This window comes from Anolis carolinensis, chromosome 3, assembly GCF_035594765.1.
Source record: "Anolis carolinensis isolate JA03-04 chromosome 3, rAnoCar3.1.pri, whole genome shotgun sequence".
NCBI classification, from domain to species: Eukaryota; Metazoa; Chordata; class Lepidosauria; order Squamata; family Dactyloidae; genus Anolis; species Anolis carolinensis.
Genome location: NC_085843.1, coordinates 176,467,689 through 176,488,154, shown reverse-complemented (window position 1 = coordinate 176,488,154; position 20,466 = coordinate 176,467,689). Strand labels below are relative to the sequence as shown.

Below are 20,466 nucleotides of genomic sequence, written 5' to 3'. Positions count from 1 at the left end.
AATGACTCCAGGAAACCTATTTAAATGATGCCATCCCAAAGTCAATTCCCACACTCATTTGAAACACTGTGAGGTAGGAGCAGCCCTCCCCCAATCCAAACTTGGGGGGGGGGATTTCCTACCCAGCACTTGCACGACCACACTGTCACACTGGCAGGAGGCAAACTGAAAGAGGGGAATGGAGTAGCCTCCTCCAACTTGTTGTTCTGTCCCCACACATGCATGGGCCGGATCAGCCCATGCAAATCTGGCTCCTTCATGAAGTAATTCAAACTGCTACCCGTGCCTTAAGCTTTTGCTTGGCTGCGGGTGGAGCATGATTGAACTTCTTTGAGGTCTGTTGGGCATGAAGTGACAGCCTAATATTCACTTATTTTGTATGTGACAAAAATTCGATGACTTTTTCAATAAGGCCCCGAGTAACTTTGCAACAGAAAGTTTCATGTTAATCTGTAGTTTGCTTCTGAATTTGCCCACTGTTTCCATTTGTAACATAGATTGGCTGCAATAATTGATTCTTAGATCAGGAATGCAAGACCTACAGGGTTATAGTTCTCCCTAATTTTGTGATGGATGCAGCCCTGAAAAGTCCCCACTCCATTTTTCTAATTAAAAAGGACAATTGTATTATTAGGATTTTCCAAAAAGCAAATTTCTGTTTGAAAAAAAGTCATGTCCCACCCTATAGCTAGCATATGTGAGAAATAAAGCTTTTGGCAAACAGGTGTAGACTTCCAGAATAATTTTGGGGGTTGGGTAAGCCCATGTGGGTCCTGATGTGTTTAGATTAGCCCCTGGATCAGCCAAGCTTGTCTACCTGTTTTACTAGCTAAGCTTGAGAAGAAGCTATCCTACTATTTTTGGCCTCCTAGGAGGTTCTTGTTCTGTAGAGCTTCATTCTTGCCTAAGAAGAAAATAACAGCCTTTGTGGATCAGGCCAAAAAGTCTATGTAACAGTATTCTGTTCACACAATGGCATTGGTAACCCAGTTACAAAGGAAGGTTTTAAGAAAGGGAGTAGCATTTGCAAGATACACTGTTGTGATGGAGTCTTCAAGTAGAGATACTACTAGTTGTATTAGAAGAGGCAGGTAGACTGCTCATGAGCAAGACTCCGATGAGGAGCAACAAAGGAAGAGAATCTGGGAAATACTTATGGAGCCCTCTGATGATTATACCTTTGAGGGTTTTGAATGGGATTGTGGGACTCGGAGTCAGGAGGATGGGATGTCAGACTCTGGGAGTGAGGTGATGGATTGGACTAAGATTCAGGAGATCCAGGAGATTTTTGAGGAGCCCACAAGCAGTGGTACATTTGAGGAATGGCAGGGAGAAGATACAGATGGATCCTGGGGAGTTATGGGTTTGGATAGAAGGTGGTCTGGCTGGAGAGATCGTAGAAGGGCTGCAGCTGGAGGTGGGGCATTGGGTGACTCCAGCTCTGATGAGGATTTGCAGCAACCAGCTGTGGATGGGGAGTTGGCTGGCTCAAGTTCGGAGGAGGACTTGTAGATAAAAGTAAGTTTGTTGCTAATGTAACTTTGCAATCAGCAAGGTGTTTTGTTGGGCGCTTTTCGGGATCTCTGCTTCAGAAGACTGCTTTGGGAGGTAAGTATTAACCCGGGTATTTAGTGGCAACGAGGGCTGGCATTGTGTGGGTTTGCGCTGGATTGTCCTGTGTTGGTTTTATGCATTAACTGCTGGTTTGCCTCCGTTGCTTTGGCTACTTGTGTCAACCCATTGACGAGGACTTTGCTGTGACGACTTCTCATCTTGGACCTTGGACTGGACATCGTTTTGGCATTACTCTTCGCTCCCCATTCCGGTTTGGCCTCGTTCTCAACCCTGTAACTACTCTCTGTTACCGACCGTTGGCTTCATTCCTGACCCTGAAGTAACGCTCCGCTCCCAATTCCGGCTTGACTCCTGGTTCTGCAGTTACTTTCTGTACCCGACTGTTGGCTTCATTCCTGACCCTGAAGTAACGCTCTGCTTCCAATACCAGTTTGACTCCTGGTTCTGTAGTTATGCTCCGTTACTGGTCACTGGCTTGGCTTCTGACCCTGCAGTAACTCTTTGCCCTTCATTGCTCTGTTTTTGGCACCGGTTTGTTTGCGCTGTTTCTGGTGGCAAAGTTTGGCCCGGTTTGGGACATTGTTTGTTTTGAACCTTAAAACTCTATTTTGTAACCCAGTTGGGATTCTGTTTATTTTGGACCCTTGGGAATTCGGCCCATAGTTTGTTTTGCCTTCTCCAAGTTATCCTGCAGTTTTGAGCTGAATCTAAGCAGTTTTGTTTTAATCCGGATTATATCTCTGGATAATCCGGATTATACTCCAGTTTGGTTTTTTTTGGAGTTTTTTCATTTTATATGTCGTTTTCACACTGAAGTTTAAGTGTTGCAAGCTCCTGTGTATGTTTTATGAGCTTTTTTGAGTTGTTTATACAATAAACTGTATTTCCATCCATTGGCTGGCGTCTGACCTTGACAGTCACACTGTGCCCTTTATATAATGTCTGTTTCATCAAGCTAATGTACAAAACTTCTGAGAAGCCCCACACTCCCCACCTTGGTTGGTAATATCAATTTATTGAGCTCAGTAGCTAAGATAGCGCTTGTTTTTTCTCTCTCTCTGTGCTAATGACCAAGGAATTGATCCAAAGTGGATGTTGTGGGACATCTGTTATTGAGAGAATATGAATCTGTAGTCAAAACCATTTTTCCAAACAAAGTTATGTCAATTTTCAGTCTGTGCAGTTTGATAATGCCTTGTAGTCTCTTGTGTTGCACAAGATATGATTTCATATCTAATGTGGGAATTCTGTCAGTCCACTAATGTATGGGTCACTTTATGAGTCTGCCTGAACCTGAAGTAAGCATCTTTATTTGGAAAGAGGATTTGAAAGGTCACTGACAACATCTGCTCAGTTCCTACCAGTAAACAAACTCCTCAGTTTCTGCTTCTCAGAACTGAATGGATTTTGGCAAGTGTTTTGGAACATGTCTGTCATGAACCTTGTGTTTGCTTCAGCACATTCTATTCTGGATCTTGTGACGTCTTGATATGTAATGTCAATAATGTTCCAAAGTTGACAAATGTATATTGTAATGTAATACTTTCTAGCCATTCCTTAATGAATACTGAAATGTTTTCACCCACCTTGCATCTATGTATCCTTATTAACTGTTTTATCAATGGCTTGGTTGATTGATGTTTCTACAAGGGTTTTGTGCCATTCAGTTTTAGCCATTTTCTATCTAAATACTTATAAATGTTGTTAGAATGTTAGAATCTTTATAGAGCATACCATACAATGTTAGGTGACTTGTAGAACAACTTTTTATCAAGCACCATAGAAGATAAGAGGAGTTGCTGATCAGCTCATATCTGGAAAGAAAATTAAGTTTTTATGGCTTCAAGGCAGAGTTTCCAATTCAGCTCACTCAATGTGCAAATTTAATTGAATAGAAACTTGATCAGACCAATATAAAATATTGCAACTACAGAGGTGTTCCTGTTGCTTTCTTACATATGTTGTATGTATTGCTCAAAAACATGTTGCATCCAGCTGCAGAGTGATCTTAACTCAGAGAGCCTGACAAATCACTTATAAATAAGACCATGTACTGCAGGAGCATCAACTGCATCAACTATAGGAAAGCTTTGATTACCAGTGTCTTGCTAATCTATGTGTGTTTCAAAAAAGACAATGTGGCACAAATTGTTCACACAGCAGCATACTCACATTTCTTGTCAAAACATCATAGTGATGGGTAAATGCTTCTTGGCTGCTGCTGCAATGATAAAAAAACAAACAAAGGTAAGTGCCACCCCCTTTTCCCAGAAGAACAAAGCACAGGGGAAATGGCATGATAGCAGTGGCCGCTGTGATCAGCTGGGCCAGTTTGGATTAGAATTGTTATCCTGCATTGAAGACTAGAATTCCCTGGATGCCACACGGATGCCTAGGAGTGGCTTTTGGTCCACTTTAGGGTTTGAGACCCATGTAAAAGGGCCCCCAATGAAAAGAGCAGTGCAATTGAGGACAAAGGGGCAAAGACGAAGTAGGTGGAAGAAATTACTGTAGACCTTTCTCAGAATGAATATAATTCTATTTCTCCCATTTAGTGGAACGAGAATGGGAAAGATTGTTTTGCTAGCTTCATGAGGAGTGAGGCTATCTTTATTTTGTTTCCTGGCAGCTTGTGTTAGGAAGAAGGAGAGATGGGGTGAGTCTTGAGTAGCCTATTTCAGGTGGCCTTCTGCCCCCAGCTCATCTTGTGTTTACCTTGCTTGTTGTAGGCATGCATACATGGGTTAGATCAGTTAAACACTACACAGAGCTGATCCAGATTAACATTGGGGAAAAACCCTGAGTTAGGGTCAGACAAGACAGCTGGATCAGTTCCTAGGCAGAACCAGTGGCAGCTATCCTGACAGCCATCCCAGTCTTCCCAGACTCAGGTGGCCCAGGGATGTGAGATGGCAGTTTCATTCCATCACCTCCTTATCACATGAGAAGGGTCATGTGGGCACCTTTGCTGATGTCAGCATGGGGCATCTATGATGAACAGGAGCTCTCACACAGCTTGCAGTCATCTGGAACCACTGACAGCAATTATATGGGTGCAATCCATCCCTCTTGCCTTACAGGAAAAAGGGGATGGTGGCAGTGGCATGTGGGAACAGTGAACTGATCTGCATTGTCTACACTGGGCTGAAGCTGCAGGGTTGCTACAGAGTTTTGGACAAACTCCAAAGTATCTTCCAACTTTTTTTCATATGGGGCTAAACTGGATTTCCCCATTTACCCTGCGATAAATACTGGAAGTGATAGAATATCATGAAGACTGCCAGGAGTGACTGCACAGTGAATGTGGGTTATTCAGCCTGTGTAATAGAGCCTGTACATTCCTCTCAATCGAAGGGATAAAAATGTGGGTTAAATGGCATAAACTCTCTATGGGATGGAGGTTATTTTCTCTTTGCCTGCCCTATACATGGGCCAGCAGATTATATGGCTGTCATGAAATTGTTTTCTATTTATTGTAAAGATTGATGAGTTGGCAGTCATCTTAACAAAATTATTACTGCCTACTGTATTCTATGAATTCCCCTTCCCACTTTTTTTTTTTTTTTACATAAAATAGGTTTTTTAAAATATAAAAAATGCCTTTGAGACTGAGAACAAGCACTCCAGTTCATGGTATATATTAGATAGGGAGTGCAGTTTCATTGGAGACAAATTACTCTTCTAGGCCAGAGTCCTACATTTTGAATTGCTCTCTGAGGCCTTGTTTCCTGGGTTCATTGCTGTGAACTTCAGCCTGAAAAGGTTTCTATTAATCTGTCATAGAAGGCGCTGGAAAAGCACAAGCAAATATTATGATTCCAATGCCAGTGTTATGTATGTTTATGAGTCACGGTAAGTATATATTTTCAGTGTTATATTAGTCATGGCCTTCTGCTTCCTGGAAAACTGCCATTGTACCTATTAATGATGCAGAGGGGAAATGTGTCATGTGCTTACCTCAAGGTCATTGTCTAGATGCTTTTGCTCTGTATATTAACAGAGCAAGTTTTAGGAATGGTAGTCACATTTCCCTTTAAAATAATTTCTATTCACACCTGTAACCCACTGAGAACAACATAGCTTTCTTCTTGGTAAAGGGAGATCATAGCCCTTAGGTTAATAGATTTTAGATCTCACAAATTCAAGACTTCCTTGAAAGTTACTTTCTAACCCATAAGCACTAAATTATGAGGGTCTTTATAATATCTGGATTTTTAATTCAGCATGTCAGTAGCTTGGTTCAGCTTTATTGTTAGATACTACAAACTTGACTTCAATTTATAGTGAGCCCTATGAATGAGAGACTATAGACCTCATCAGATGGGGCAATTTTAGTGTGCTAGGATGCTTCCACCCGGTTTTGGGGATGGAGACCCATGTTGATCATCACACAACATCATGTGACTTCTGGCAGAGGCTCCACCTCCAATCAGGATGGAAATGTGCATTTCACTTCCAACACAGGAGCCAGTCCGTGTTGTGCTGGCTCCAATGGAAGGCAATGCTTCTCACATGTGATGGAGAAAGTGTCACTGTGAGGGAGCAGCATGTGGGGCAACAGATTTACCCCATTGCCCCTTCTATCCAGTAGCAAAACCAGGCGAAGTGGGACGCTTCACATGGCTTTTGTGATGAGGTCATATGTTATTCACAACTGTTCAGTTTGGACATATGCACAGACACATTGTTTTCTGTTGTAAACACTGTCTTGGATAGGGTTGCTGTCAAGGTCAGACGCCAGCCAATGGATGAAAATACAGTTTATTGTATAAACAACTCAAAAAAGCTCTTAAAACAAACACAGGAGCTTGCGACACTTAAACTTCAGTGTGAAACAGACATGTAAACTGAAAAAACTTCAAAAAATCAAACTGGAAAATAATCCGGATTATCCAGAGGTATAATCCGGATTAAAACAAAACTGCTTAGATTCAGCTCAGAGTTGCAGGACAAAATGGAGAAGGCAAAACAAACTATGGGCAGAGTTCCCAAGGAACCAAAATAAACAGAATCCCAACTGGGTACAAAGCAGAGTTCAAAGATTCAAAACAAACAGTGTCCCAAACCGGGCTGAACTTTGCCACTGGAAGCAGCACAAACAACCCAGTGCCAAAAACAAGTAACGAAGAGCATAGAGTTACTGCAGGGTCAGAAGCCAAGCCAAGGACCTGTGACAGAGTGTAACTGCAGAACCAGTTGTCAATCCGGAATTGGGAGCGGAGTGTTACTTCAGGGTCAGGAACGAAGCCAGTGGTCGGTAACGGAGAGTAACTGCAGAACCAGGAGTCAAGCCGGAATTGAGAGCGGAGCGTTACTTCAGGGTCAGGAACGAAGCCAGTGGTCGGTAACGGAGAGTAACTGCAGAACCAGGAGTCAAGCCGGAATTGAGAGCGGAGCGTTACTTCAGGGTCAGGAACAAAGCCAGTGGTCGGTAACGGAGAGCAACTGCAGAACCAGGAGTCAAGCCGGAATTGAGAGCGGAGCGTTACTTCAGGGTCAGGAACAAAGCCAGTGGTCGGTAACGGAGAGTAGTTACAGGATTGAGAACGAAGCCAAGCCAGAATAAGGAGCGAAGAATAATGCCAAAACAATGTCCAGTCCAAGGTCCAAGATGAGGTCATCACAGCAAAGTCCTCGTCAATGGGTTGACACAAGTAGCCAAAACGACGGAGGCGAACTAATGCAGACAGTAATCACAATGCAGTCTAAAGAAAACCCACACAGTTCCAACCCCCGTCGTAGAAGTAACCCAGAATAAACTTACGTCGGTTGCACAGTCTCAAGCCAGTCTTCAGGACCACGAACACGAAACCCAATGGCGCCCAACAACCACCTTGTCACATGCAAGGGCCCAATGGCCAAATGCCCACAATTTATTTACAATTCGTCTTCAGAACCTGAGCTGGGTACTGCCGTTCCCACAGGTTGTTCCCATTCCTCATCTGAGCTGAAACCACCCTGCCGATGCCCAGACCTACCCTCAGCTGTGGAACTATCCCCACTCCTCCAATTAGACCACCTTGGGTCCGATCCTGAAAGACCTCACGTCCCCATCACCAGTGAGCCCAGTCTCCCCAACACAATCCTCTGGAGCGTGTGTCCACTCCATGCCATCCTCTTCAGCCCGTGCCACATCCCCAACATCCATTTCAAGCCCCTCATCCCCTTCAAAACCCTCAAATGAATCCTCATCTGTTGATTCCTCAAATATCTCTTTAAGCCTCTTTCTGTAACTCCTCAAATGAGTCTTGCTCCCGAGAAGTCTTTCTTCTCTTCCTGCTACTATCAGTAGTATCATTGACCCCAGAAGGCTCATTCACAACAAGAATATTTTCAATTTGTAAAGAGTTGAATGGATACAAAATCTTTGGATAAAGAGGACTGATTGTATTTATTTTTGTAACACATGCCTCACAACCTCTGAGAATGCCTGCCGTAGATGTAGGCGAAACGTCAGGAGAGAATACTTCTGGAACATGACCACACAGCCCGAAAGACAAACAACAACCCTATTTTTGTAACTGTTCAGAGACAAGGGTAATCCTGAGTTTCGTGTGAACATAAAATCAAATTGAAATGCATTATGTACCTTGTTACTCACATTTAATAGTGTTTCCAAATTATGAGTAAAAGCAACAACACTGCAATTTTGTAATGTTTGCACACTATAGATTTTATAAAATGTTGCTGAATAGCAGACTAACACCCCTGTGACTTATTACTTTCATTTTGTTACGTTGTTTATTTTAAATAATTGTAAGCTGCCTAAATGGCTCAGTGGGATCAAAAATGGGCATGAGGTATCTTAATTCTTTTAAAGGTATAGTACTATAATTAGTTTGCATTGGTCCAGTTGTTCTTTCCTTGAAAGGCTGAACATTATATTCTGAACATAGCAGCTTTTCTCATTTATTCCCTTTATATTTATCACATATTCAACCTTAGAACACACTCCAGCAATTATGTAGACAAAATTAAACACAGCTTGTATAGAGTGCTTGTACAGATCTTTCTATATGTTGGTTGTATTTTTAAAATTCCTGCTTTATCTTTCATCTATGGTGTTTTCTCTGTCATTGTTAAGTAAAACATCTAGGAATATGCACAAGGCCTACTTCCTTGTACAGTAGAGTCTCACTTATCTAACACTCGCTTATCCAATGTTCTGGATTATCCAACACATTTTTGTAGTCAATGTTTTCAATACATCGTGATATTTTGGTGCTAAATTTGTAAATACAGTAATTACAACATAGCATTACTGCATATTGAACTACTTTTTCTGTCAAATTTGTTGTATAACGTGATGTTTTGGTGCTTAGTTTGTAAAATCATAACCTAATTTGATGTTTAAAAGGCTTTTCTTCAATGCCTCCTTATTATCCAACATATTTGCTTATCCAACATTCTGCCGGCCCGTTTATGTTGGATAAGTGAGACTCTACTGTATTTACACTAGAGTTTACATACCACATTTCTCATGCATACTTCCTATACATTTCTGTGTATACATATTTTTACTTGTGGGCGTAAACAGGATTAAGCAGAACACTTTTGCTTTGGATTTGAATTTGCTCCTGAATTAGCTGCTTGTAATAAAATATCTGTCCATAGGTAACTGTCCATAAACTAGTGTAAACTGTTATTCAGAATATAGGCTTGCTGTTGTGATTCAACCTGTTTCCTACATATGAAAACAATATACTCCATGTCCATGTGGAGTTTTTAAATTGACTTCCACAAAAAGTGCTGTTATCACTGTCTTTGCTTTATTGTTGTTGCCTTTTGGGAGAAATGTGGTGAAGAACTTTGCTTATATTCTGCTGACTTGTAGCTTTCCCCCTTCTTTTTAATGTTACATACAATTTTTTGCTTCTGCTTTCTTCACTCTATGAACTTTCTTGTTTGTTGCTGCTTCGGTGTCAAAACTTTATGCAGCATTTTCCCGTTATATCTTTATCTGCAGATTCCTCCTTCTCTCAAACATACAAACTGCTTTATGCCAAACTTTTTGGGATTGTGATTAATGTTTATTGGACAACGTATGATGTCTTTTCCTTGTTTTTTATTGAATACATTCCCACTGTTTTGATAGATATATGAACAACTCTTCATACTTTATTCATGCAGTTCCATTAATTGTTTTCACAAAGGTGCTATTCTGTTTCTTCAGGGAAGAAATGACTCTCAACTCCACATTGCTTAATTTCTCCAGAGCTCAGACTTCTCTTTCCTTTTCTGTATTTACAGTTTATTTTCTGACTATCAATTAATTGCAACTGCTATAATTAGGGCCAGGTCTACATTGGAAAAAGGCAAATATGCTGTTTCCTTGACAAATGGGAAGTCAACTTTTTAAGGTGGTATCCCTCTATCTATCTATCTATCTATCTATCTATCTATCATCTATCTATCTATCTATCTATCTATCTATCTATCTATCTATCTATCTATCTAGTAGGCTTGTGCATTTTGGGTGAATTGCTATCCGTTTCTGCTTTCTGGATACTGGAAGCCCCTCCATATCCGTTTTCCAGCACCTCCTGAAAATGGGTACGCTGCTAAATGGGCGTTTTCATTCTGCATCTGAAAAAAAATGGATCTTTTCAGCCCATTGCCAGCAATGGGGAACTTATGAGCCTCCCCTTTCCCCTGGGAGCCTTTCTTTTCTTCCCTTCAAGGGAGCCTGCCTGTCAGTAATGGGTTGAAGAAAGCACCCTATCCAGCCCATTATGGGGGGGGGGGACACTTTCCCACAGGTGACCTTTCCATATCCTTCATTAACACCTGGATTCAAAAAAGCATCAGAGTTACTACTCTTAAGTTTCTGGATCCTTTCCTTTCTGTTTGTAGAGAAGGAAACCAGGTTTAATGCTGCACTAACCTGTTCTACTTTAGAGAAGAGGCAGGCACATGAACTTTCTTCTCTGCTAGCACCAGCAGTAGCACACAGCTTTCTAAAACAATTTATGGAGGTCTGGGGAAGGAAGTGATGATGATCTGGAGCTAAGTGGAGCTATCCTCCCTGGACTACCATAAAATCTCCTCTCTTGCCTGCAAGGCTGCAATCTCCTTTCTGCTTGGGGTTTTGCTTCCTTTTATCGAATAAATGTTTATTGAAAGAAGGGAAAAAACCCAATTTATATACATAAAAGTGGGGGAACAATATAGATATAGGAAAGTAGGAAACCAGCAGAAAAGAAAGAAAAAAGAAAAAGAAAAAAAAAGGGGGGGGAGGTGTGGTTGGGAAGAGGGGTATTTGGTAATTTCCGTTCTTCCTCCTCCTGTAAGATAATAGTTTAGCACTGTCAATATAGAAACTAAATACAAGTTCTTTCCCACTCGTAGCTTTAATATTTCTTAAGATAATTTTCTAAAGGTGTCCAATCTGTCTTCTTTAATCCACTGCCATGGTTTTCCTTTAGTAAAAAAGTTAATTTATCCATATCTTTTATTTCCATTATTTTAATAATCCAATCAATCGTTTGAGGAATAGTATCTAACTTCCAACTTCTGGCAAAAACTAGTCTTGCCCCTGTGTTAAAAAAGTAAACAATTTATCTAAATTTCGATCTGCAAATAATTCTAGATCAAACATGCCCAGAAGGTAAAATTCCGGTTTCATTGGAAAAGATTTTTAAATTTTTTTTTTGACATTCAGCATGGATATTTTTCCAAAAATTCGATGTTTTTTTTACATGTCCACCATAAATGGAAGAATGTACCTTCATTTGCCTTGCACTTCCAGCATTTATTGTCCATGTTCTGATACATTCTTCCAAGTTTTGCTGGTGTCATGTACCAGCAGTGCATCATTTTCAAATAATTTTCTTTAAGATCTGTTACGTACGTATACTTTAGTTTCCTCAGCCAAATTTCTTCCCATTCATGGATTTGTCTTTCGATATTTCTTGCCCACTTTTATCATTGAATTTGTGATTTGTTCTGTTTCGGTAGACCATTCAAGAAGTTTATTATATAGTGCTGTAATTAGTTTTTTTCTGATCTAATCAATTTCTCCCAAAAGTCCTCCTCAGAAAAACCTACTTTACTGTCGGTATTAAAATACTCTTTGATCTGCAAGTATTGTAACCAAGTGACTTCTCTGTATTTTTCCTGAATCTCTGCTTACGATCTTAATTGAAGAGAGGGGGCTTTCCCTTTTAGCAAATCTCTATATGAAGGCCAGTTGGTCCATCCAAGTAGCCTTCTTTGATTGGCTTCCAATGGTGATATCCACTTTGGTGTTTTTATATAAAATTTCTTTTATATCTTTCCCAAACTCTTATTAATGCTGACCTAATAAAGTGATTGCCAATTTTTTTTCTATTTCTGTTTTTCCATACCAAATATACGAATGCCAGCCTCTTCTTAGGTCAAATCCTTCAATTGTAAGTACTTTAGATTTCGTTAACTTTATCCAGTCCCTTATCCAAACCAAAGAACTCGCTTCAAAATATAATTTAAGATTCGGTACTCCAAATCCTCCTCTTTTCTTAGAATTTATCATTATATTGCACTTTATTCTTGTTTTTCCCCCTTCCAAACAAATTTCATTATATCCTTATTCCATTCTTTAAATATTTTCATATTCTGAATAATGGGGAGATTTTGAAACAAATATATCATTTTTGGTAAAATATTCATTTTAACTGTGCCAATTCGACCTAATAAAGACAGGTTTAAATTCTTCCAGCTTTCTAGTTCTTTTTGGATTTCCTTCCATTTATTTAAATAATTATTTTGAAGTAGATTATTCTTCGCCTTTAGCCATATTCCCAAGTACTTTAATTAATTTTAAAAACCTGCAACTTGTCCAAATTCCTCTTTACTCTCAAGCCATCTGTTAATGTTGAATCTGGGCTCTTCAATAATACAAATTATATCATCTGCGAATGCCTGGGCTTTATATTCATGTTTATCAATTTTTAATCCTTTTAGATCTTTATTTTTTCCTTATATTTCTCATTAAAATCTCCAAGGCAAATATAAAAATTAGTGGGGATAACGGGCATCCTTGTCGAGTTCCTTTGGATATAGAAAATTCTTCTGAAAGCTGTCCATTTATCATTATTCTGGCCCATTGTTGATTATATATTGCCTCTATTGCGTTTTGGAATTGATAGCCGATATCTAATTCTTTAAACAATAATTTTTTAGTCCAGTGGCAGGCTATGGCTGCAGGCTGGGTTCACTGAGGGCTCTCAGTGTTCCAACCGCGAAAGCGACCTGGTAGAGCACTAGCTCCCTCTCACCCCACGGATCGAGATGGGGAGAGACGCTTGACCTGTTGGGTTACTTTGACGGCCCCAACGACCCCCTCCCCTCAAGGGAGAGTGTCAAGAAGGTCTGAAGGTCCCCGGTCAGCGGGTCGGCAAGCGGGAAGCGAGCGCAAAAGACTCGCACCGGCTGCAAGCCGCAAGCCTCGCCAGAGAATATACAGAAGAGAAAGAAACGACGAGGGTGGTTAACATAAGGGCAGAGTGAACCGTGCGGCAAATAAAGGAATCTTTTTTTTAAAAAACCCTCTATTGAAAGATAAAATTACAAAAAGGGGAGAATCCTTACCATATTGGCACCAACTTTATTGGGAGGTCTGTGTTTGAGCACCATGTTGGACTGATAAAGATCATCTTCTTTAAAAAATCGTGACAGAAGTAGAGCTGTAAAAGGAAGTGAGGGGGGAAGATGGAAGACGGAAGTGACTCAGGCGGATGCGCTCACGGGCTGATGCAACCCCCTCTCTGGAAGGAGAGGGTGCCACATTTTTAAACCTTCCCCATTAGAAGATGAGTTCCGGATAAACAAAGAATAAAACAAAATCGAATGGGAAAAGGTGAGCATCCTGAAGGAAAGGTGAGCATCCTGAAGAAGGCTTTGTAAAGTCATTGGAGATTGGTGAGCCCGTAGTGAGCTTGAAGATCGGTGCTAGCTGGGAGGAGAGGTGGGTTTAAAGGAGCCATGGGCAGTCATAAGGATCGGCCTAGAAGCCGAGGTTTGAGAAAGGGGTGCCTCTCAGTGAACTATGAGAGGTGACCAATCCGAGTGAGACTAGAGCAAACGAAGGAGGGCAAAGAAAACATCAACGACTCAAAAGAAGGTGACTCTGCTCTAGGCACATAGCATGGCAATCGCAAGATACAACATTTTAACGTGTCCTAACGTGACATAGCATCAACCTTACCTTAGACTCTGTTATTGATGAAGGCATATAGCGCTAGAGACCTAGTCATACGGGAGGTTTGATTTTCCCAAGAGGGTTTAAAGTTTAACTTCTTCTACAAACAAGATGGCGTTTTCTAAATGGAAACCAGATAAAGATCCCAAAGACATAAAAATTCCCACGCGCAGATCCTCCCTGCCAGAAGAGGGAAACTTAGCTGATATTCTCCGAGAAATTAGGAAAATTTCGGAAAAACAAGATTTACTCCAGAAGGAAGTGCAATCAATAGCTAGAAAACAAGACCTACAGCAAAAGACACTCCAAGAAGAGATGTCTGAATTAAAAAAGGAAATCCGAGAGGAATTAGGAGCAATAAAAAAGAAACAAGAGAAAATGCAATTGATATCAAAAATCTCAAAACGGAAAATAGGAAACTCGATAATGAACAAGTCCAATTAAGGAAAAAAATGGACCATTTAGAGGAAAAAGAAAAAAAGCTTGGGAAAATCAAGAGAAGGTGGAGTTTCATTCACTGGAATTTCAATTACGATTTAGGAATGTCCAAGAGGATAAGGATGAAAATATTGGATGGATAATCACTCAACTAACAGCTAGACTGTTAGAGTGTACAGAACAAGAAGCGTGTGGACAAATTGACAGGGTATACAGAAGCCAAACAAACTATTCAAAACATAATAAGGCAATTAAAGATGTAATTGTTCATTTTTTGAAAAAAAAACCCCACCAGGGATGAAATTCTGAGGAGAAATGCCTCTAAACCAATATTTTATAAGGACAGGAAAATAATTATTTTAAAGGAATTTCCACAAGCAACATTGAATAGAAGAAAGAAATACTATTTTTTGACAGACACACTAAAAAGACTCCAAATAAAATTCAGATGGGAGAACTATGAAGGTCTAATGGCAACCTATAAAGGGGAGAAAATATGGATAAAAACGGAGGAAGAAGCTAAACTTCTTCAGAGAACACTCAAGAGAGAAATGAATTCAGAAGAAAAATCACCTATGTCAGAACACGGTATGAACACCAAGGGGAAAAAAAGAATATTCTCTTCACCCAGAGAAGAGGTACAAGTTGCTACTCAAAAGGAGATGCTGAGGGATCAAGCAGAAGAAGTGGAAGAGGAGGAGGAGGAAGATGAAGAGGAACACATTGATGACGACGACGCTGTACCAAAAGATTAGTAAAGTCAGTCTCCCATTGAAATGTTATTCTAACAATGTGAATGGGCTAAACTCACCAAACAAACGTAGAAGACTCTTTACTACCCTAAGAAAGGGAAGATATAATATTATAGCTCTGCAGGAAACCCATATTGATGTAAATCATACCACTTACCTTAAAAATAGTTATATAGGGAAAGAATTTTTTGCTGCAGATACGGTTAAAAAAAGAGGGGTGGTTTTGTATATCGACCCAATGATACCAGAGGAAGAGCAGTTTAAAGATAAAGAAGGAAGAATCATTGCAATTATAATAGAGATCGTGGGGGAAAATTTTTTAATCTGTAATATATACGCACCTAACGGGTCTAAGACAAAATTTATTAAATTTCTAAGGGAAAATATAGCTAAAATTGAATTCGACCATATTATAATATTAGGAGATTTCAACGGAGTTTTAGTAACTGTGAGGGATAAATCCAGAATAATTAAGAAAGAGAAAAATACAGGCCCCCTGCCAAAATACTTTGTAGCCTTAAAAGAAGAATATGATTTAATAGATGTATGGCATGAGCATAACCCTGGGGAAAGAGACTTTACATATTTTTGAAGCAGACATAGGATGTGGTCGAGAATCGACATGGTTTGGGTGACGAAATCCTTATCATCAAAAATTGAGAAAATAAAAATTTTAAACAGAGATCTATCGGACCACTGCCCGTTGCTGCTAGAAATTAATAAAAAGATTACCTCAAAAAAGTGGAGACTTAACGAAAACGTATTAAAATAGGGGAATGATACTGAGAAGATTAAGATTATGACTAAAGAATATTTTAACTATAACGACACCAAAGAAATAAGGCCGCAAACAATTTGGGACGCCTTTCAGGCGGTGGCAAGAGGCTTCCTGATACAGCTAAATGCCAGTAAAAAGAAACAGAAGGAATTAGAGATGGCAAAACTAAACAAAGAAATAGAGGAAAAAGAAAAGGAATTAAAAGCCAAACCGAGAAATCAATTAACAAAAAGAGCACTAGATATACTAAGGAAATGGAAGGCAAACTGGGATATGGAAAAAATTGCCAACCAGATAAAATGGGTTAAACAAAATGCATTTGAGAATGCAAATAAACCAGGTAAATGGTTAGCGAGATTAGTCAGGAAGGAAAGACAAAATCAACAAATAATTGCAATTAAATCGAAAGACAAAATCGTTACTAGTGACGAGGATATTAGAGAAGAATTTAAAACTTTTTATGAAAAACTCTATTCAGAAGAGCCGATTAATCCGGAAAAGATAATGGAATACCTGGGGAAACAAAACTTGGGGAAGATTACAGATGAACAAAGACTGAAGCTAAATAAAGAAATTACAAAAGAAGAAATCCTAAAGGCAATTAATAGTTTTGAAAGTAATAAAGCTCCAGGGCCGGATGGTTTTACCATAGACTTTTATAAGATTGGACAGGAAAAAGTAATTCAATTCTTATGTAAACTAATGAACCAGGCCCTGCAAGAAAAAATTATCTCAGAGACATGGAAAGACGCAATAATAATAATGATTCCCAAGGAAAATTCGGATTTATTGGATGTACAAAATTATAGGCCCATCTCATTATTGAATACAGACTACAAAATTTTTACCAAAATCTTAGCAAACAGAATGAAAGAATTTTTAGAGGACTGGATTGGGGAAGATCAAACAGGGTTTCTATCAGCCAGAAGTATTAAAGATAACGTGCGAATAATAATAGATGCAATTGAATATTACGAACAATATAGTCAGAAAGAAGTAGGCTTCTTGGCATTAGATGCTGAAAAAGCATTTGATAACTTAAATTGGAACTTCTTTAAATTATTGCTGCAGGAATTAGATTTTGGCTTCCAAATTCAAATAGTATTTATGAAGATCAATGGGCAAAAATACAATTAATGTTCAGAGTCACCAAAATTCAAAATTAACAAAGGAATGAGACAAGGGTGCCCCCTATCTCCCTTAATATTTATATTTGCATTGGAAGTGTTACTAAGTGCTATTAATAGAGATGGAAAGTTACAAGGAATCAGGTTAGACAAAAAGGATTATAAACTTTGAGCCTTTGCCAATGACCTTATTTGTATTATTGAAAATCCTAGACAGAATATACAAGATTGGCTAAAGAAAATTGATGAATTCGGCAAAGTGGCAGGCCTAAAAATTAACAGAAAAACAAAACAAAAATACTAACAAAAATATGTCAAAAGGAAAACAAAAAGAGTTATATGATATTTCGGGGTTGGAAACTCCTGCTAAGATAAAATATTTAGGAATTTGGCTCGCAGCGAAAAATAATAAACTCCTATATTTAAATTATTTGACTAAATGGAGAGAAATTCAAAGTGATCTTGAAAAATGGAGTAACCTAAATGTGTCGTTAATGGGTAGAATTGCCATAATCAAAATGAATGTTCTTCCTAAAATGCTGTACATTCCAATCATAAGGAAAGCAACTTACTCAATAATTAGCAAAAAGAAATTATGAAATTTATCAGGAAAAAAAAGAAGGCCAGAATAAAATATAGTACAATGATATCACCTAAAAAGCAAGGGGGATTTGGAGTTCCGGATTTAAAATTATACCATGACGCCTGTGCTCTCAACTGGATAAAAGAATGAACTAAATTGGAACAAATCAAAATCTTAAATTTGGAAGGACATGAATTAAGAAGAGGCTGGCATGGCTATCTTTGGTACAACAAATCAAAAATTGAGAAACAATTTGGCAATCATTTTATAAGATCTTCTTTAATTAAAATTTGGGATAAATTTTCATACCAAAACTCTTACCTAACATAAATACCACACCGCAGTTAAAAGATCTACATGAAATCCAATCTATCAATAAGAATGTATCATGGTATCATTATTTTCAAATTAAGGAATCTTATAAAAAGGATAACCCCGAAGGTTTTGAAACAGAACAGGGTTTCTGGGATAGAATCTGTCAATCCAACAAAAAAGTTATATCCACATTATATAGCAAATTCTTGGAATGGGAGTTACAATCAGAAGGCACAACAAAGGCAATGATTCAGTGGGCAAACAACATTGACCATCCTATTTATATACATGAATGGGAGTCTATTTGGAGAAAAAAGATAAAATACTCATATTCCACGTATATGAAAGAAAACTGGCTCAAAGTACTGCATATGTGGTATTTGACACCTAAAAAGATAGGGATAATGTATAAAAAGGCCAATAATAAATGCTGGGGGTGCAAAACTCAAATCGGCTCATACCACCATATGTGGTGGAGTTGTAAAAAATTAGAAAAATTCTGGACAATGGTATTAGAGGAAAACAATAAAATCTTAAAAACAAACTTTAAAAAATCACCCGAACTCCTTCTGCTAGGGTTATACGATCAAATAATCAAGGTAGATAAAAACACAAATAAATTATTCACCTTCTTTATTACTGCAGCGAGAATGGTGATCGCAAAGCAATGGAAAAGTGAAAACGTACCAACAAAAGAAGCATGGCTGGAAAAATTGATTGAAATAAAGGACATGGACAAATTAACTTTCTTGTTGAAGAAAAGCAATGGAAGAGCGATGAAGGATACAGATTGGTCTCTACTTGAGGACTACATTAAGAAAATCACAACTAAAAATGGATAATGGAACTTGTAACAAAAGGATGAACAAAGATCTGAAGAACCCCCCTCCCCCCACCTTACTGTGTCTACTATTCACACTCCCTAACCCCCTCCCTACTGTGCACATACTGTCTCCCTTCCCCACCTTCTTCCCTTGAAACCTTATCACTCCCCCCCTTTTTTTGTTTTCCTTGTTGGGGTGCAGTCTGTGTTATTTGCTGTTTGTTATGGTGTATGTATATATAACTCTTTAATAAAAAAACAATAATTTTTAAAAAATCCCAATTTATATTGTCAAACGCTTTTTCAGCGTCTAATGAAAGTAGAGCCAGTTCTTTTTGGTGATGGCATTCATAATATTCTAAAGTGTCAATGATAATTCTTACGTTATCTTTAATGTTTCTATTGGGAAGCAATCCTGTTTGATCTTCTCCAATCCATTCCGCTAGAAAGTTTCTTAATCGGCCAGCCAAAATATTCAAAAAAAATTTGTAGTCCATATTTAGTAGGGATATTGGACGGTAATTTGCAACATCTTCTAGGTCCGTACCTTCTTTCTTTAACATTACAATTTCCGCTTTCTTCCATGTATCTGGAATTTCCTTATCAATCAAGGAATTCATTAATTTTTTTCAAAAACCGAACAGTTTCCTCTTTCATTACTTTATAAAAATTAGCTGAGTAACCATCGGGTCCTGGTGATTTGTTTACTTTTAGATTTTTTATAGCTCTTATAATTTTATCTTCAGATATTTCTTTGTTTAATGCTTCTCTTTGTTCTTCTGTTATTTTGGAGAGATCCTGTCTGCCTAGATAATCCATTATTTTCCCTTTGTCTATTTTATCTTCTGTATATAAGTTTTGGTAAAAAGTCTTAAAATGATCCAAAATATCCTTATCTGTGGTCAGTAATTTTTCCCCAGATTTGATTTTAGAAATATATTGTGAGTGTCTTTTCTTCCTAGTCTGTCTGGCAAGCCACTTTCCTGTTTTATTAGCATTTTCAAAGTTATATTGCTTTATATATTTCATTTGTTTTGCCAATTGCTCCAATTCTAAATTATTTTTCAAAAAAGAAAAATAATTTAGAATTGGAGCTATTGGCAAAAAGATAGCAAAACTAAGAACAAATTGGACATCCTAATAAAAAAATTAGGATGTCCAATTTGTTCTTAGTTTTGCTATCTTTGGGGTTGCTTTTTAGTTGGGATTCCTCTATTGCAATTTCTTTCTTAATGTCATTCATTTTCTTGTATCTCCATTTCTTTTTCATAGAGTTTTGTTGTATGAGATGGCCTCCCATGACCGCCTTGTAAGCAGGGGTTTTGCTTCCTTAAAGCTGTTTCTCCTTTTTACTCTAGAGGAGAGGTAGGCTTCTCTGTTTGTTTGCTGGGATTAATAGTAATAATAATAATAATAATAATAATAATAATAATAATAATAATAATCTAGAAGTATTTTCTGAAGGAGAAGAAGAGAAAGATAAAAAGAAGCTAAAAGGGTGAAAGCCCCCACATGCATGCGTGCACCCCACCCACTCTCCCTCAGGTCCTCAACTCCGAGTCAGTCCCATTAAATAAAAAGAATCAGAAAAAGAAAGGAAAATAAAAAATATTCAACTGTTACTCTGAATAGGGGAGGACGTGCCCAGACTGGCTCCTGCTTGCTTTCGTTGCAGGAAGGTTTTTGTACTGGGAGGGCCTCTACTGTTATGGGCTCCCGGGGCTACCGAAGGAAATGGAATCTGCACACAATTCTATTAGCTAGGCATACTGTATATGTAGTGACATATATAGTTTAAGTTGTATATAACTACATCTTAAACTATACATGTAGTTTGAGAATGAGTTTGGGTAGATTTGCTTAGTAATGGGTAATTTTAGGTTGTGGGGTAAGGTTT

The 20,466-nt window shown here is 38.4% G+C and overlaps 1 protein-coding gene across 3 annotated transcripts in view; it reads left to right on the top strand.

Moving 5' to 3' along the window:
- Positions 1 to 20,466, top strand: part of sh2d4b (SH2 domain containing 4B) — a 196,284-nt gene that overhangs the window by 23,040 nt on the left and 152,778 nt on the right. The window contains exon 1 of one of the 3 annotated variants that reach the window (XM_062975823.1): positions 5,188 to 5,427. The exons of the other annotated variants lie outside the window; for them this stretch is intronic. Coding sequence (XP_062831893.1) covers positions 5,388 to 5,427 — 40 coding nt within the window. The 5' untranslated portion in view covers positions 5,188 to 5,387. Of the gene's footprint in view, positions 1 to 5,187; positions 5,428 to 20,466 lie in introns of those variants that run through there. 3 annotated transcript variants of the gene reach the window in all.